General features: G+C 41.5%; 2 protein-coding genes across 4 annotated transcripts in view; one reads left to right on the top strand and one right to left on the bottom strand.

Annotated features, from left to right (window-relative positions):
- The window catches only part of LOC109527201 (gastrula zinc finger protein XlCGF8.2DB-like), a 6,248-nt gene extending 3,329 nt beyond the window's left edge, over positions 1-2,919 (bottom strand). Inside the window, exon 1 of one of the 2 annotated variants that reach the window (XM_019888983.1) lies at positions 2,363-2,919. In XM_019888983.1, coding sequence (XP_019744542.1) covers positions 2,363-2,489 — 127 coding nt within the window. In that variant the 5' untranslated portion in view covers positions 2,490-2,919. The remainder of the gene's footprint in view (positions 1-2,362) is intronic. The other variant, XM_019888984.1, reaches the window with a different exon arrangement.
- Positions 1-13,012, top strand: part of LOC109527204 (gastrula zinc finger protein XlCGF7.1-like) — a 70,635-nt gene that overhangs the window by 36,062 nt on the left and 21,561 nt on the right. The gene's annotated exons all lie outside the window — the stretch shown is intronic.

The raw sequence follows: 13,012 nt of genomic DNA, 5'->3' as shown, positions 1-13,012 counted from the left end.
GTTTGGAACTGTGCGTCCCGTGGGTTAATTTTGCATCTGGGACGCGGGACGCAGAGGTTAACGAGATGGCTGATCTCTAAACATTCTCTAAGTACTACTATTATTACCACTCCCACTAATACAACATTAATTAATTTAATACCTTCAACTTCACAATAATAATAAAAAATAATTAAATCAACCAGGATTTTAAACTATGTATTATCAATATTCATTATTCCAAACATGAGAAAGCATTCAGCAAACACAACATGAATTGAGCAAAAGGACTCCAAATCCCAACGGCCAAACCCGGAAGTGAAGTGCCGGCATTATTGACTCCAGCTGTAACGCAAATTACTTGGTTCAAACAAACATTCTAGTGCCACCGCACAAACGTGACGACTGTGCAAAAATAACTACATAAAAGACACCACTATTACAGAAAGACTTTACACGCTATTTAAACTGCCGATCGCGAACGGAACAAACCGTGATTGAAACTAACTGTGATGCCGCTCTTTATACGTTGCGCTCACTGTCACCTGTCAGTGGCAGACCCGCCCCTCTTAAAGCGCCAGCTTAATCCATCAACATGGGTTTCCCTGGATGGAATTTGTTTGATTCCTTCGTGATTTTTTGCGGTCCTCGGACCATCAACATGGCTGTGGACAAGGGATTCGAGGCTCTAATCCCTCATTGTGTCCGAGGACCGGCAACCCGAGGCCAAGGCCAAGGCCAAGGCCAAGGACTTGACTCCCAAGGCCAAGGCCAAGGCCAGGGACTTGACTCACGAGGCCAAGGCCAAGGACCAAGGACCGACCTTCGGTCCTCGAGCCGGTCCTCTAGGCCAAGGACCGGCTCGAGGAACACATCACTGACCGTATATCACGAAGGAAGTTATTGAGTGCATAAGGAGGAAGAAACAGCCCATAGGTTCGGTGACACCGCGGGGCTGATGTTGGCCCAGAAGGATCTCAACCAACAACTAAGAGCAGCACGGTCTAAACACAAAGAGCGGGCAGAGCAAGCCCTGTCCAACTCAAACACAGAGGTTGTGGGACTCAATTCGCACCATGACAAACATGGATACTAGGAAGAAGCCCCTATCGGCCCATGGTGAGAAAGCGAGGGTGGTAAGGGGCGATCCCGGGAGGATGGTTGATCGAAAAGTCGATCTAAGGTCCAAAAAGTTTGGGCACCCCTGGTGTAGAGTATATACTGTTTTGTCTTGTATGTAATTGTCCTAATTATGTTGTGTTGTGTGTGTGTTTGTTTTTGGCTCAATGTATGTAGCAGCACAGAGGGACTGTCCTCTGAGACAAGATTGGAGAAGCCTGTAATTGTCAACATGGGTAAAGCTCAACCATGAGAGACAGAATTGTTTGATTTTTAAAGAATTTATTTGCAAATTAGAGTGGAAAATAAGTATTTGGTCAGCTACAAAAAAGCAAGATTTCTGGCTGTCAAAGAGGTCTAACTTCTTCTAATGAGGTCTAAAGAGGCTCCACTCGTTAGCTGTATTAATGGCGCCTGTTTTAACGCATTATTGGTATAAAAGACACCTGTCTACAACCTCAGTCAGTCACACTCCAATCTCCACTATGGCCAAGACCAAAGAGCTGTCGAAGGACACCAGAGACAAAATTGTAGACCTGCACCGGGCTGGGAAGACTGAATCTGCACTAGGTAAAACGCTTGGTGTAAATAAATCAACTGTGGGAGCAATTATTAGAAAATGGAAGACACACAAGACCACTGATAATCAGTGGTACAGAAAACGTTTGGCCTCCGTTATTGCCAACAAAGGGTACATAACAAAGTATTGAGATGAACTTTTGGGTGCTGACCAAATACTTATTTTCCACCATGATTTGCAAATACATTCTTTAAAAATCAAACAATGTAATTTTCTGAGTTTTTTTTCCCACATTCTGTCTCATGGTTGAGCTTTACCCATGTTGACAATTACAGGCCTCTCAAATCTTTTCAAGTAGGAGAACTTGCACAAACTATTGGTGGTTGACTAAATACTTATTTGCCCCACTGTGTGTGTGTGTGTGTGTGTGTGTGTGTGTATATATATATGTATATATATATATATATATATATACATACATACATATAATGTGTGTGTGTGTGTGTGTGTGTGTGTGTATACAAGAAAGAGCAGATGAAGGCTGTTAAAAAGAAACAAGCGTCTTCAAATTTGTGTGTCTATTTTCTAAAAGGTGTTGGGTAAAATAAACCTGACACACACACACACACACACACACACACACACACACACACACACACACTGCGTTCAAAAAAGACATTAAAGACTTAAATGAAGGCTGTTACGAAAGAGTACGAAACAAGCGAGACGAACAGTGTGACCCACCTAATCTGTGAAGAACAATTCTTGGCTGCATCCTGTCAATGGCGTCTAATAGTTGACGTTGTCCCTTGTGGTCCTCTTTTTCTCCACAGAGTTCCTCCTCGTACACTGCTGTCTTTCTTGCGCACATTTTCACACGAAAATTACAACACTTTACGCTTACGATCTCTGCGGAGCTCTGTGTTGAGCACGAGCGCCTCTCCGTTAGATGCTAGCAAGCTAAACGAAGCTAAGCTAGGCCGAGACATATCGAGGTTCAACGAGACGACTTCAATCCAACACAAAGATTCAACGAAATATGTTTTAGCACAGCGAAGAGATGGTGGACGCCCCGGGTGGAGGTTTAAGCACGTTGACTACAAAATTCTGGAGGATTTTGCAGAGGGTGTTAATCCCTCCTCGCGCCCCGTTCTGGACTGCGGTCAAGTCAGCGATTGTTAATAATCTGCATTCCGGTAGTGTACCGCCAGCGAGCCAACTTCAAAATAAAAGCTATACAAATTATGCATGCTCGTTCCTGGTTTGGATTTAAACATGTCATAAAACATGTTTTAGTGGTCAGGCAACGTTGAGTTCATCCAGGGCAGGGGTCGGCAACCCAAAACGTTGAAAGAGCCACATAGTACTACAAAAAAAAACCCCAAAAACAAAAATGTCTGGAGCCGCAAAAAAATAAAAGGCTACTATAAAACTTACAATAAAGGAAACACGCTGTTTGTATGTAGGAGACTGGACTGTCTCAGAATTGTATTATTCATTCCTTTGTTGTGTGTTCACAAACGCCCCCATATAATTTATTTTGTGATTTCCTCGCTTGATTTTCTGTTTTGGTGTATTATTTTCGCTTTTCTTAGTGTCATTCAAGTGATCACTAATTTCCGTTTTTCGGAGGCTGTCTTTGACGCCTCTCGAGTCGAACAAGACGAGAGAAGGTACGGAGTCGGACGTAGACTTGTCTGCATTTGTCGAGACTGTTAAAAGCATAAATAAAGTGTAGGTTTAAAAAAAAACAAAAAACAACAACACCACAGCTTTCCCATTTTCGACGCTGAAACATGTATTTTATCTATATGAGCTATATTAGCCTACTATCAAAATGACTAAGTTTGCTACAATTACACGATGAGCCTATATGATTAAAAGTTTTTTGTTGTTCCGTGCAGTGCATTCTGGAGAGCGGGGGCGCCCAACCTTTTTTGACCGAAGACCAACCTACCGCGATCAATTCGGACATACAAAACAAAACACACTTACAGAGTCTGTAAGTGTGTTTTGTATGTCCCCTTAGGGCAGGTGTGTCAAAGTCAAATGGACGGAGGGCCAAATAAAAAATTTTGCTCCAAGCCGAGGGTCGGACTGATCGAATGTTCATTGAAAATGTTTATGACAGCATATAGTTGAGTGAACCAACTTGAACCTACTGAAAACCTAACAAATATATTCCAATATGATCAGATAATTAAAGCAACATTTTCTGATGGCTCTGTCAGTTATCTTTAATTTTCAACAGGCACTAAGGATACATTTCCTTTATTTAAAAATCCCCATAAAATGAACATTAAATGAAAGAATTATTCAAGGCACCATCAAGAGCCCCTATTTTCTCTTTTAGCAAAAGTGGGCTGAATTTACTTCAAAGAAAAAAAAAACAATAGCCATTTTGTATCATTCACTCAAATAAAATAATTTAAAAATACAATTGATTGAAATACAATAACACAAAGTGGAAAAATCTGAACCACAAACAACACTCTTCAAGGAGAAGTAACATGTAGGGAAAACAAATATTAAACTTTAAAAACTCTGAATATGTGATTGCACAGTAATGTTCACTTCTTTGGAGTTGAGGATGATACTTGGTGGTGTCTCATCTTTTCTACAAGTTCATCAATGTTCGGGGTCAGGCTCTGAGCTGAGGAAATCCTCAAAATGGGAGGTGTTCAGTAGTAAGTTGACTTCTGCGTGATGTTTTGTTCCGCTTCATCAAAGAAAATAGTTGTTTACGCAGGTATGTGCGGCCAAACATCGACAACATTTGAGCAGCCTGGATGCGCAGCGGGGCCATTATGTCGGGGAGCAAGCACCCATTGTCGTATATTTTTCATACCCTATAGTTGTGTCATGCATAGGAAGTAAAGCCAAAAACTCCTCTTCCACACTTAGGATGGAGTCCACTCCGTAGATGAAAATTGACAACTGGGCAACGTCAAAAACGTCAGTGCTCCCATCCGCAGCCAAGGAATATGCAATGACATCTTTTCCCTTTTTCACAAGCTGCTCTGTTTGATGAATGGCTGTTGGAATAAATGTGATTCTGTTATGCCATATTTACTCTCTGTGTAACTTTAAAACCTGTTTCAGAGTGATACCTCGCAAATACCTCATATACAATGGGGTAGGTTGATAATGGTAGACTTGTCGGACCGGGAGAGCTCAGGCTGCTCCTGTTCTAGCTTTTAAGACAATATCTTGTTGTTAAGTGAACGGCTTCTGGTCAAATTAACTGTTGCTTGTGAGAAGATAACATCAACCCCAGGACACTGTGTGAGGGACATCCCAAGCTGTGTACGTGGACCATCGACATCCAGCAGGAGCCGTTTGACGACATTTCAGAAATGAACTGTGTTCTCATTGAAACTCTCCTTTACTGAAACTGTTGTGGAATGTGAAAATACTCCCCACTCCCGTTAGAAGATTGTGTATTAGGGACATCCTTCCAATAAATGCAAGGAGACAAACGCGCACTCTTCAGAGTTGCCCCGGAACCTGTAACGGTTTACATTGCAGAGCCAGCTGGAGAGCTGCTTTGAGATTGTGAACCGAGACATGTTTTAGCGCGCTCTCTCTTGCAAGAAAGACAACTATGCCTGCCTCCTGAGTCTTCCTGTTCCTGATGTGTTCTTAGCATCTGATTACCAGCATTAACCTAACAATGGCCAACTGCTCTCCTCGCTTGGCAATGGTGTTTCTGTGCATGCTCACGTTTAAAAAGAGTTGCTTTTTTTCTGGGCAAACTTCGTCACAAACTTTAAACTGTGCAACTTTCGGACAATCTCGTGAAATATGACCTTTTTCACCACAACACCAACAAGTGGTGTCTTTTCTTCTTCTTCATCTGTGCTGTATGTTGCCCATAGAGCATATGTGACAATAAAGCTGGACTTGAATTTTCCGCGTGGATATTGTCTTTTGCCAAAGTTGCGGTTTTGCCCCTTAAATTTTCCTTTTCCCCGATAGTTGTCGCGATCGGCAAGAGCTCTGCAAAAGACGCCAAAAACACCTTTCTCTTTGCCTGAGAGTGTTGAATAATTTTTACGTTTTTTATTTTGCAACACTCTCTCCACATGCAAGGGTTGATTCACATACTGCTCTAGACTGCCAGTTGGTTTATCAACCCAATATTTGTTGATCCATTGTTTTAAAGCATTGTTGGAATGCGCGTGAAGAGCATTCTTTAATTGTTCTTGATACACACTGCCTGGAGTGTGATCCTCAGAAATACCGCAATTAGCTCGAAAGCAGGCATTCTAATTCGATACTCTTCAAATGGCTTGTCATATTTCTGCTTTTCCCAACCTATGGCAGTATAATTAGCTTTGCGCTTACATTTTTCTCTCGTACACTCCATCAAGCCCTGAATGCAATTTGCTAATTCCCGACTGTCATGTTCTAGGGGCGATACTCTTATGCTATGCCAATCCCCTTTCAAGGTAGTCATCCAAACTTGTTGGACTTCCACACCATGAATATGGTCTTCCATTTGTTGTAAAAAAAAAAAAAAAAAAAAATCATCAACATTAATTTTGTGAGATGTGATGCCTTCTACGGCCTTTTTCACATCCTCCTGGGTCCATGTCCTATGAACTAAGATTGTGGGTGAGTCATCATTTATATTTGGATGAGCAACATCAATCGTAGGGAATGCATCATGTTCATTATGCTGACCGTCGCAAATTTGGGATTTAACAGGAGAAAATATCTTCCCCATTGTTTTAGAGAACTCCATTCCCAATTCTCTTTTTCTCCTTGTGGCCATAGAGTGGCCCTCTGGATTCATGCGTAATGGAGCGGGAGGAATGAATTGACACGGGGGATTTAACGCAGCAGGGGGTGTTTTAGGTGATTTGTTGTATCTTCTTCCTCCTCTGTCTCCCTCCAAATCCCCCACTGGCCCCATCTCATCATCCTCCTCCCTATGCAACAGCGAAGCTTCTTCTTTCATAATCTTTTTCATTTTATCACGTTCTTTTTCTGGTCTTTAACTTTTGTCAGCACTTCTCTTTTGCGCAAGGGACATCCGAATCTCAGTATCTTTGTATCCATTTTTTTCATTTTTGGGGGGTTGGTTATTCTTTCTTTTGTCCCGTATTTTATCCCATAGCTGAGTTATATTTTGAGTGTTAAATCGGCCGCTAAACTCATATTTTGTAATCCATGAATTGAGATGTTTTATCCCAGCAGGATATCTAGATTCAACCAATTTCCAATATTTAGAGAATAGCGCTTGTTTAGGATCCTTTTCATTTGACGTCTTGCTATTCTTTTGGCCCATTTTGGTGTCAGTGATTCACCTAGGGCACCTATGTCAAAGGCAAGGCCCGCGGGCCACATCCGGCCCGCAAGAAGGTTTCCACGGCCCCTGGGATGATATTGATTGATTGTTAGAACTGGCCCGCAGACCACAGCAAGCCGGCAGCTCGCAGATCTTTTACACCAGGGGTGCCCATTACGTTGATCCTGATCTAGCGGTAGATCTAAGACAGGTCCCAAGTAGATCCGAGGAGCGTCGAGGAGAAAAAAAACAACCATTTATGTGTCTTTGTACATGTTAGTAATATATTTTTGTACATGTTAGTAATATATTTTTTTGTGTTAATGTACGCTGCACCCTAATCATCCTATCAGTCTCCGGAAGTTGTTAGCGCTCAGCAGTCTGCAATTGCAGCTTGTGATCAGAGCTGTTGCGCTCTATCCTTTATCGTCATGATTCTCATTCAGAGTTTGCTTCGTGTACAATTCACCGAGGGCACGGGCAAAGAATAGGAATCTAGGAGGGCCCAGGGAAGCACTTTAAAACTTTAAAACGGTACGTGTGAGCTACGATAGTTAACAGGCTGCAAAAGTGCATCGCATGCCTCAGTTTCAAGCTGTTTCTCATCATGGTGTGTGTGTGTGTGTGTGTGTGTGTGTGTGTGTGTGTGTGCGTGCGTGCGTGCGTGCGTGCGTGTGTGCGTGCGTGCGTGTGTGTGCGTGTGTGTGCGCGCGCGCGTGCCGGTAAGGGTAGATCCCGGGAGGTTGGTTGATCGAAAAGTAGATCTTCGGTCCAAAAAGTTTGGGCACCCCTGTTTTACACGAATGCACCAATACTACTTTTCCCACAATGCAACGGTGACGCACCAAGCAATCGGCCGCTTCATTTCATTATTTATTGGTGCAACAGTCATTAGCGTAACAGTAAATTTAACTTTCAGATACCCATCAAAAACGGCAAAACAGAAGGTAGACACCGAGAACCGGGGTTTTAAACAAAGTGGGAGTCGGAGTGCATGTTCGTGGAGGTAGCTGGAAAACCTGTGTGTCTTCTGTGCGGACAAAGTGTGGCGGTATTGAAAGAGTAAATTCTGAGATTACATCATGAAACGAAACAGGCAGACAAAAACAAGAAAATGGACATGGAACAAAGGCTACAGAAGGTTGACGAATTAAAGCGAAGCCTCAAATCTCAACAGGCTCTGTTCCACAAAGCCAAATCACAAAGCCAGGCTATTGTCAATTGAATTGAATTGAATACAACTTTATTGTCAAAGCAAGGCCAGTTTTATTTTGGCAAAAGAGATCGCTAAATCAGCCCGGCCATTTACGGAGGGGGATTTCATCAAAAACTCTATGCTTAAAACCGCATGACTAGAACAACCTCCTTCGCCACATGTCACTACAGAAGAAATTATTGACCCAAATGTTGAAATCAATTGACAGGGAGTGTTGGCACATGATTTGTTTGGCCCGGAAGTAGCATTAGTTGTTAATGCTTGACCGACAACTTTTTTGTGCGACACAGGAGCTTGTAGAACAACATGTAAACAGGAAACTCCAGGATGCAATATGTCAGGAAGAAAGGTGTTTGTTAGAACAGCGGAAGGGCGTCTTTCCATCGTACCGGAAACAAATCCCGTTTGGGTGAGAGATCCATTCGGTGAATCTTTTCAAATGCCAATACTAATAATTTCGGAGTGTCCTGTATATTTGTTGGGAAGAGATGGATTGTTAAAACTGGGATTGGCTTTAGTACAAACAAGAACTATTGAATAAAAAAGGAGACAAGAATTGTTCGAAAAACAAATAAACGTAGTGGAAAATTATGATCTAGTTTTCTACTACTATACTCTCTATTTTCCTGATCGGTATCAGTTCTGTGACACAAATTGCCCAAACAATGATAACTACACCGCAAGACAAAGTGGGAAGCGATACACTACATGTAACCATGTGGTCTAAAATGTCAAATGGACCTGACCCACAACATGAAAAAAGCCTTGCACACGCCTACCAAAATTCCGATCAATTATTTATACTCAAATGGCATATCAACAGCTGTGGCAGGTGTTAATCTGACAGACAGATTGAGATCATGAAATAAACAATGGGATCCCCTACATGTTTCATTATGTAAATATGATGAAAGATTGAAAAATTTGGGTCGCATTGTGCGAAGAGTATGAAATGTTTCTGATAGGATAAAAGTGCAGTCAGGGTTGGAGTATTGTGCAAACGCCGACTTGTATAGGTTGGCAATTCATTGGCTGGTTCAAGTACAAATGGGAGTACATTGACTAAAAGAGGAAGAATTGTGTTTTATAAGTCCCATCGATAGTGAAGAAGAATTATTAAAAAACACACCTGAAAAATTGTGGTCACAGGACCCTTCAGATGTCGGTCTTATAAAAGGCGCTTTGCCAGTACAGAACTGAATATAGACTGTGTATGAAACAATATCCATTAAAACCAGATGCTTTAGAACAGTGGTGTCAAACTCATTTTACATTGTGGGACACATACGGCCTCGGAGATGTAAAGTAGGCCGGACCATCAAAATTATACCATCCTCTGCTATAAATAACCAAAATAATGTCTTTCCTTTGTTTTGGTCTAAAGAAGCACAAGAACATTAGGAAAATGTTGAAATTTCATAAGCAGATCTTTTACAAAACATTTCATGAAGCACCTTAGATTTCCTTGGAGAAATATGCAATTTTTCTTTTATCGTTCACATATATGTATTGCAACTGATCATACTGATTGTACAAAGGCACACAACTTTAACAATTAATTGGTATTGAAAAATATAGTAATGCACTTTTAAGATTACCGATAAATGAGATCTATAAAGAAAGGAATTTTTAAACCATTTACACGTGCATATCAAATCTAAATGTAAAACCTGCCTGCACCTTACAAACTAAGGAGAGTGCTAGTAAATGTATAAAGAATAAAGTGCATGTAAACATGTGCTTGATAGCGTCTGGTGTGTTGGGTCTGTCTCAGTGACAGACTGAAGCAGCTGTTGTCTTCTTCTCTGATCAAAACAATGTTGTCTTTTCCTCTGATCAAAACAGTGTGTTCCCCTAGCGGATACTCCATGAATTGCACAGTATTAAAAATATTAATTCCGTGTCTTTTATGCATTTTTTCACTTTTGAATTATCCTGTGGGCCTGATCGAACCTCCTTGCGGGCCATAAGTTTGACACATCGGCTTTTGAAGCCATCTCATTACCTCTGCGTCCCGTGTTCCTAGATGTGTAATTTTCCCGCCAGATGCCCAGTTCCAAATAATGTGCGTTTTTGGGACTCATACTTTTCTGATCAGCGAGTCCCTGGGACTCGCAGAGCTCAAACTGTAAAATTATCACTGGGTATCAAACCTGTTATTGAGTCATTAATAAAAGCAGGAGTGATCATCGAATGTCCAGATTCTCTCTGTAACACACCCATCTTCCCAGTAAAAAAGACACCACCTTCTGTGGGATGGAGGATGGTCCAAGATTTACAAGCGGTGAACGCCGCAGTGATACAAAGATCACCCTGTGTTTCCGACCAGCATACATTGTTAACTCGTGAAGACCTGATGCTGAAGTATTCACTGTAGTGGAGTCAGCAATGCGTTTTTTTCCCATACCAGTGGATAAAGATAGTCAATATTAGTTCCTATTTACTTTTGAGAATAAAAAATATACGTTCACAAAATTGCCACAGGGCTATTGCGAAAGCCCGACAATTTATTCACAAGTGATGGCAGCGAGTATGTCCACATTTTAGCCACCAGGTGGCAGTCAAATTCTACTTTATGGAGACGCTGTCTTACTCGCATCACCCCATTTGGAACACGCCAGGAAGACACCATTGGATTGCTGCATCATTTGGCGAGTGAAGGCCATAAACTAAATAAAAGCAAATGACAGCTTTGTAAACAAGTTAATATTTGGGACATGCGCTAAGTAAAGGTGGAAGAACCATTTCAGAAGATAGAAAAACTACCATTTTACAAGTCCCGCGCTCTTCAACAAAGAAACAGTTGATGTCTTTTTTAGGTCTTACAAATTATTGTAGGGCGTGGATTCCAAATTTTGCAGAAATAACTGCTCCCATCTCCAAATTAATGCATGAAGATAACTTGCAAATGTCGTCCACTTTACACTGGACACCTGTGTCTGAACAGGCATTCTGTGAAATAAAACAAGCTTTCGTTTCAACGACGGCTTTGGCTTTGCCCCATTACTGTAAGCCGTTTATACAAATGGTCGATTGTGAAGGGATTTATATGACATCATTATTGGCAAAATAATATGGTGACACATTAAGACCTGTGGCTTACTATTCTTCAAGATTGGACAACGTGGCGTGCGCTCTCCCTCGTTGCAGTCGAATGTGGGGCGGAGCCAAGATGGCGACGTGAGCGGTTGTGCTTTTGGGAGCTGTTTCCCTTATTCAATGTAAAGTTAGTGGAACACTCATACCTCTTTTGTTTCATGTCAGAAAGTGATACGTTTTCTTGACTCTGTGTCAGCGCCTCCTGCTGCCGGCAGGAGGCGCAGTTTTCTACGAAGCCACCCCGTGTGCGCTTCTCAATTGACACCTGACCTCTGCAGCCTCTGCCGGCTTTTTATTCATCGTATATGCAAATTACAAGTGATATATCAGAAAAACACTCCCTTCTTCACTTACTTGTCACGCCTCTCAGCCCAGTCCACCGATACGCCCCTCAGTAGACATTTTAGACCAAGACACCTCCATGTACAAACAATAGATACCTTGTTAATTCAATGGGTATATTTCACATGAATTGAGACACTGTAACAAACTCAAGGACATCTTATCGTGCTGCCCATCCGAAGTTGAACCTTCCTGTCTGTCCTATCAAGTTGGCCCTTTTTTCTGTGTGCTCTAAAGCTGTATGAACACACGCGTTTGAGGTCAATCAAGTATACAACAAATGAAACTTTTAAACATGATAACTTTGAGTTTGTCTATACTCTATCGCTCTGCTATCTTAAGGGTAACCTGTCCTAAGCGCACTTCTAAATCTCTCAACGTTGCCTGGAAGTGCTCACACGAGCTAAGTAACAACATTGTCGGCTACATTGACAAAATGGAGCGAAAGTCTGCACCTGAGAATGTACTCATGGATAGCGTACACGACTACTGCCTGCAAAATCAACCAGTCTGAGCGGTTGTGGAAACAGACCCCCCCACCTGCCAATCTTGTCGTCCAAGCCACCGGCTTCGAAGAAAAGTAAGCAACCTTGCACATCTGAAGGAGAGAGCATCATAATGCTCTCTCCTTCAGTTCTCCAACAAATATCGACGTTAAATACCAGATTTGATGAGATGGAGACAAATGTAAAGAAAATGACAAATGACATTATGAAAATGAAAATAGAGGACCTCAAGAAAACAGTGGACGTTGCCTGCGCTGAAATATGAGATATAAAATCAAAAGTAAATCAAGTTGAAGGCGGCGTTGCAGAGAAGAAAGTGAGCATGAGACTACTATTAGCCTCAGAACAGGATAAATTAAACGAAGTATATCTTAACAAAGCTAAGGGAGCGTTTGTGAGGTCAAGGAAAAGGTGGATCGAGGAAGGTGAAAAAAATTCATCGTATTTTTTTTAAATCGAGAAAAACACCACCGAAAAATTAATCTGATACAGTAACTTAATGTTGATGGCATCATGACTGATGACCTCAAAAACAGAGGCAATTACTGCTTTAAATTCTATAGTAATCTATATCGGTCCAAGTATTGCAAACACTCGGCAACTCAGTGGCGGACCCTGAGGGCCAGCAAGGCCTTCTCTGCTGGCCAAAACATTCTCAGAAAAGTACATTTACTTTTCTGAGAATAACATAAATTTGTAATTTTATTTTCATAAATATGTTAACAAAATTATTCTCTGTATTCTTTACGTCATATTATTTCCACTTAGGTGAGTGGCTTTCAATGTAATTTTAAATAACATTGAAAGCCACTCGAAAAATAACTTATTTATTATGGTAGAGTTTTTAACCAATCATATTTCATCTAGCTTGTGTTGCCAGGTTAATTAAACTTGCTCGGGGCCTTCAGATTAAACAGAGCAGGCCCCTGTGCGCTGTA

This window comes from Hippocampus comes, unplaced genomic scaffold (genome assembly GCF_001891065.2).
Source record: "Hippocampus comes isolate QL1 unplaced genomic scaffold, H_comes_QL1_v1.1 scaffold236, whole genome shotgun sequence".
Lineage (NCBI taxonomy): Eukaryota > Metazoa > Chordata > Actinopteri > Syngnathiformes > Syngnathidae > Hippocampus > Hippocampus comes.
The sequence above is the reverse complement of the archived record's forward strand: the minus strand, read 5'-3'. Positions and strand labels throughout refer to the sequence as shown.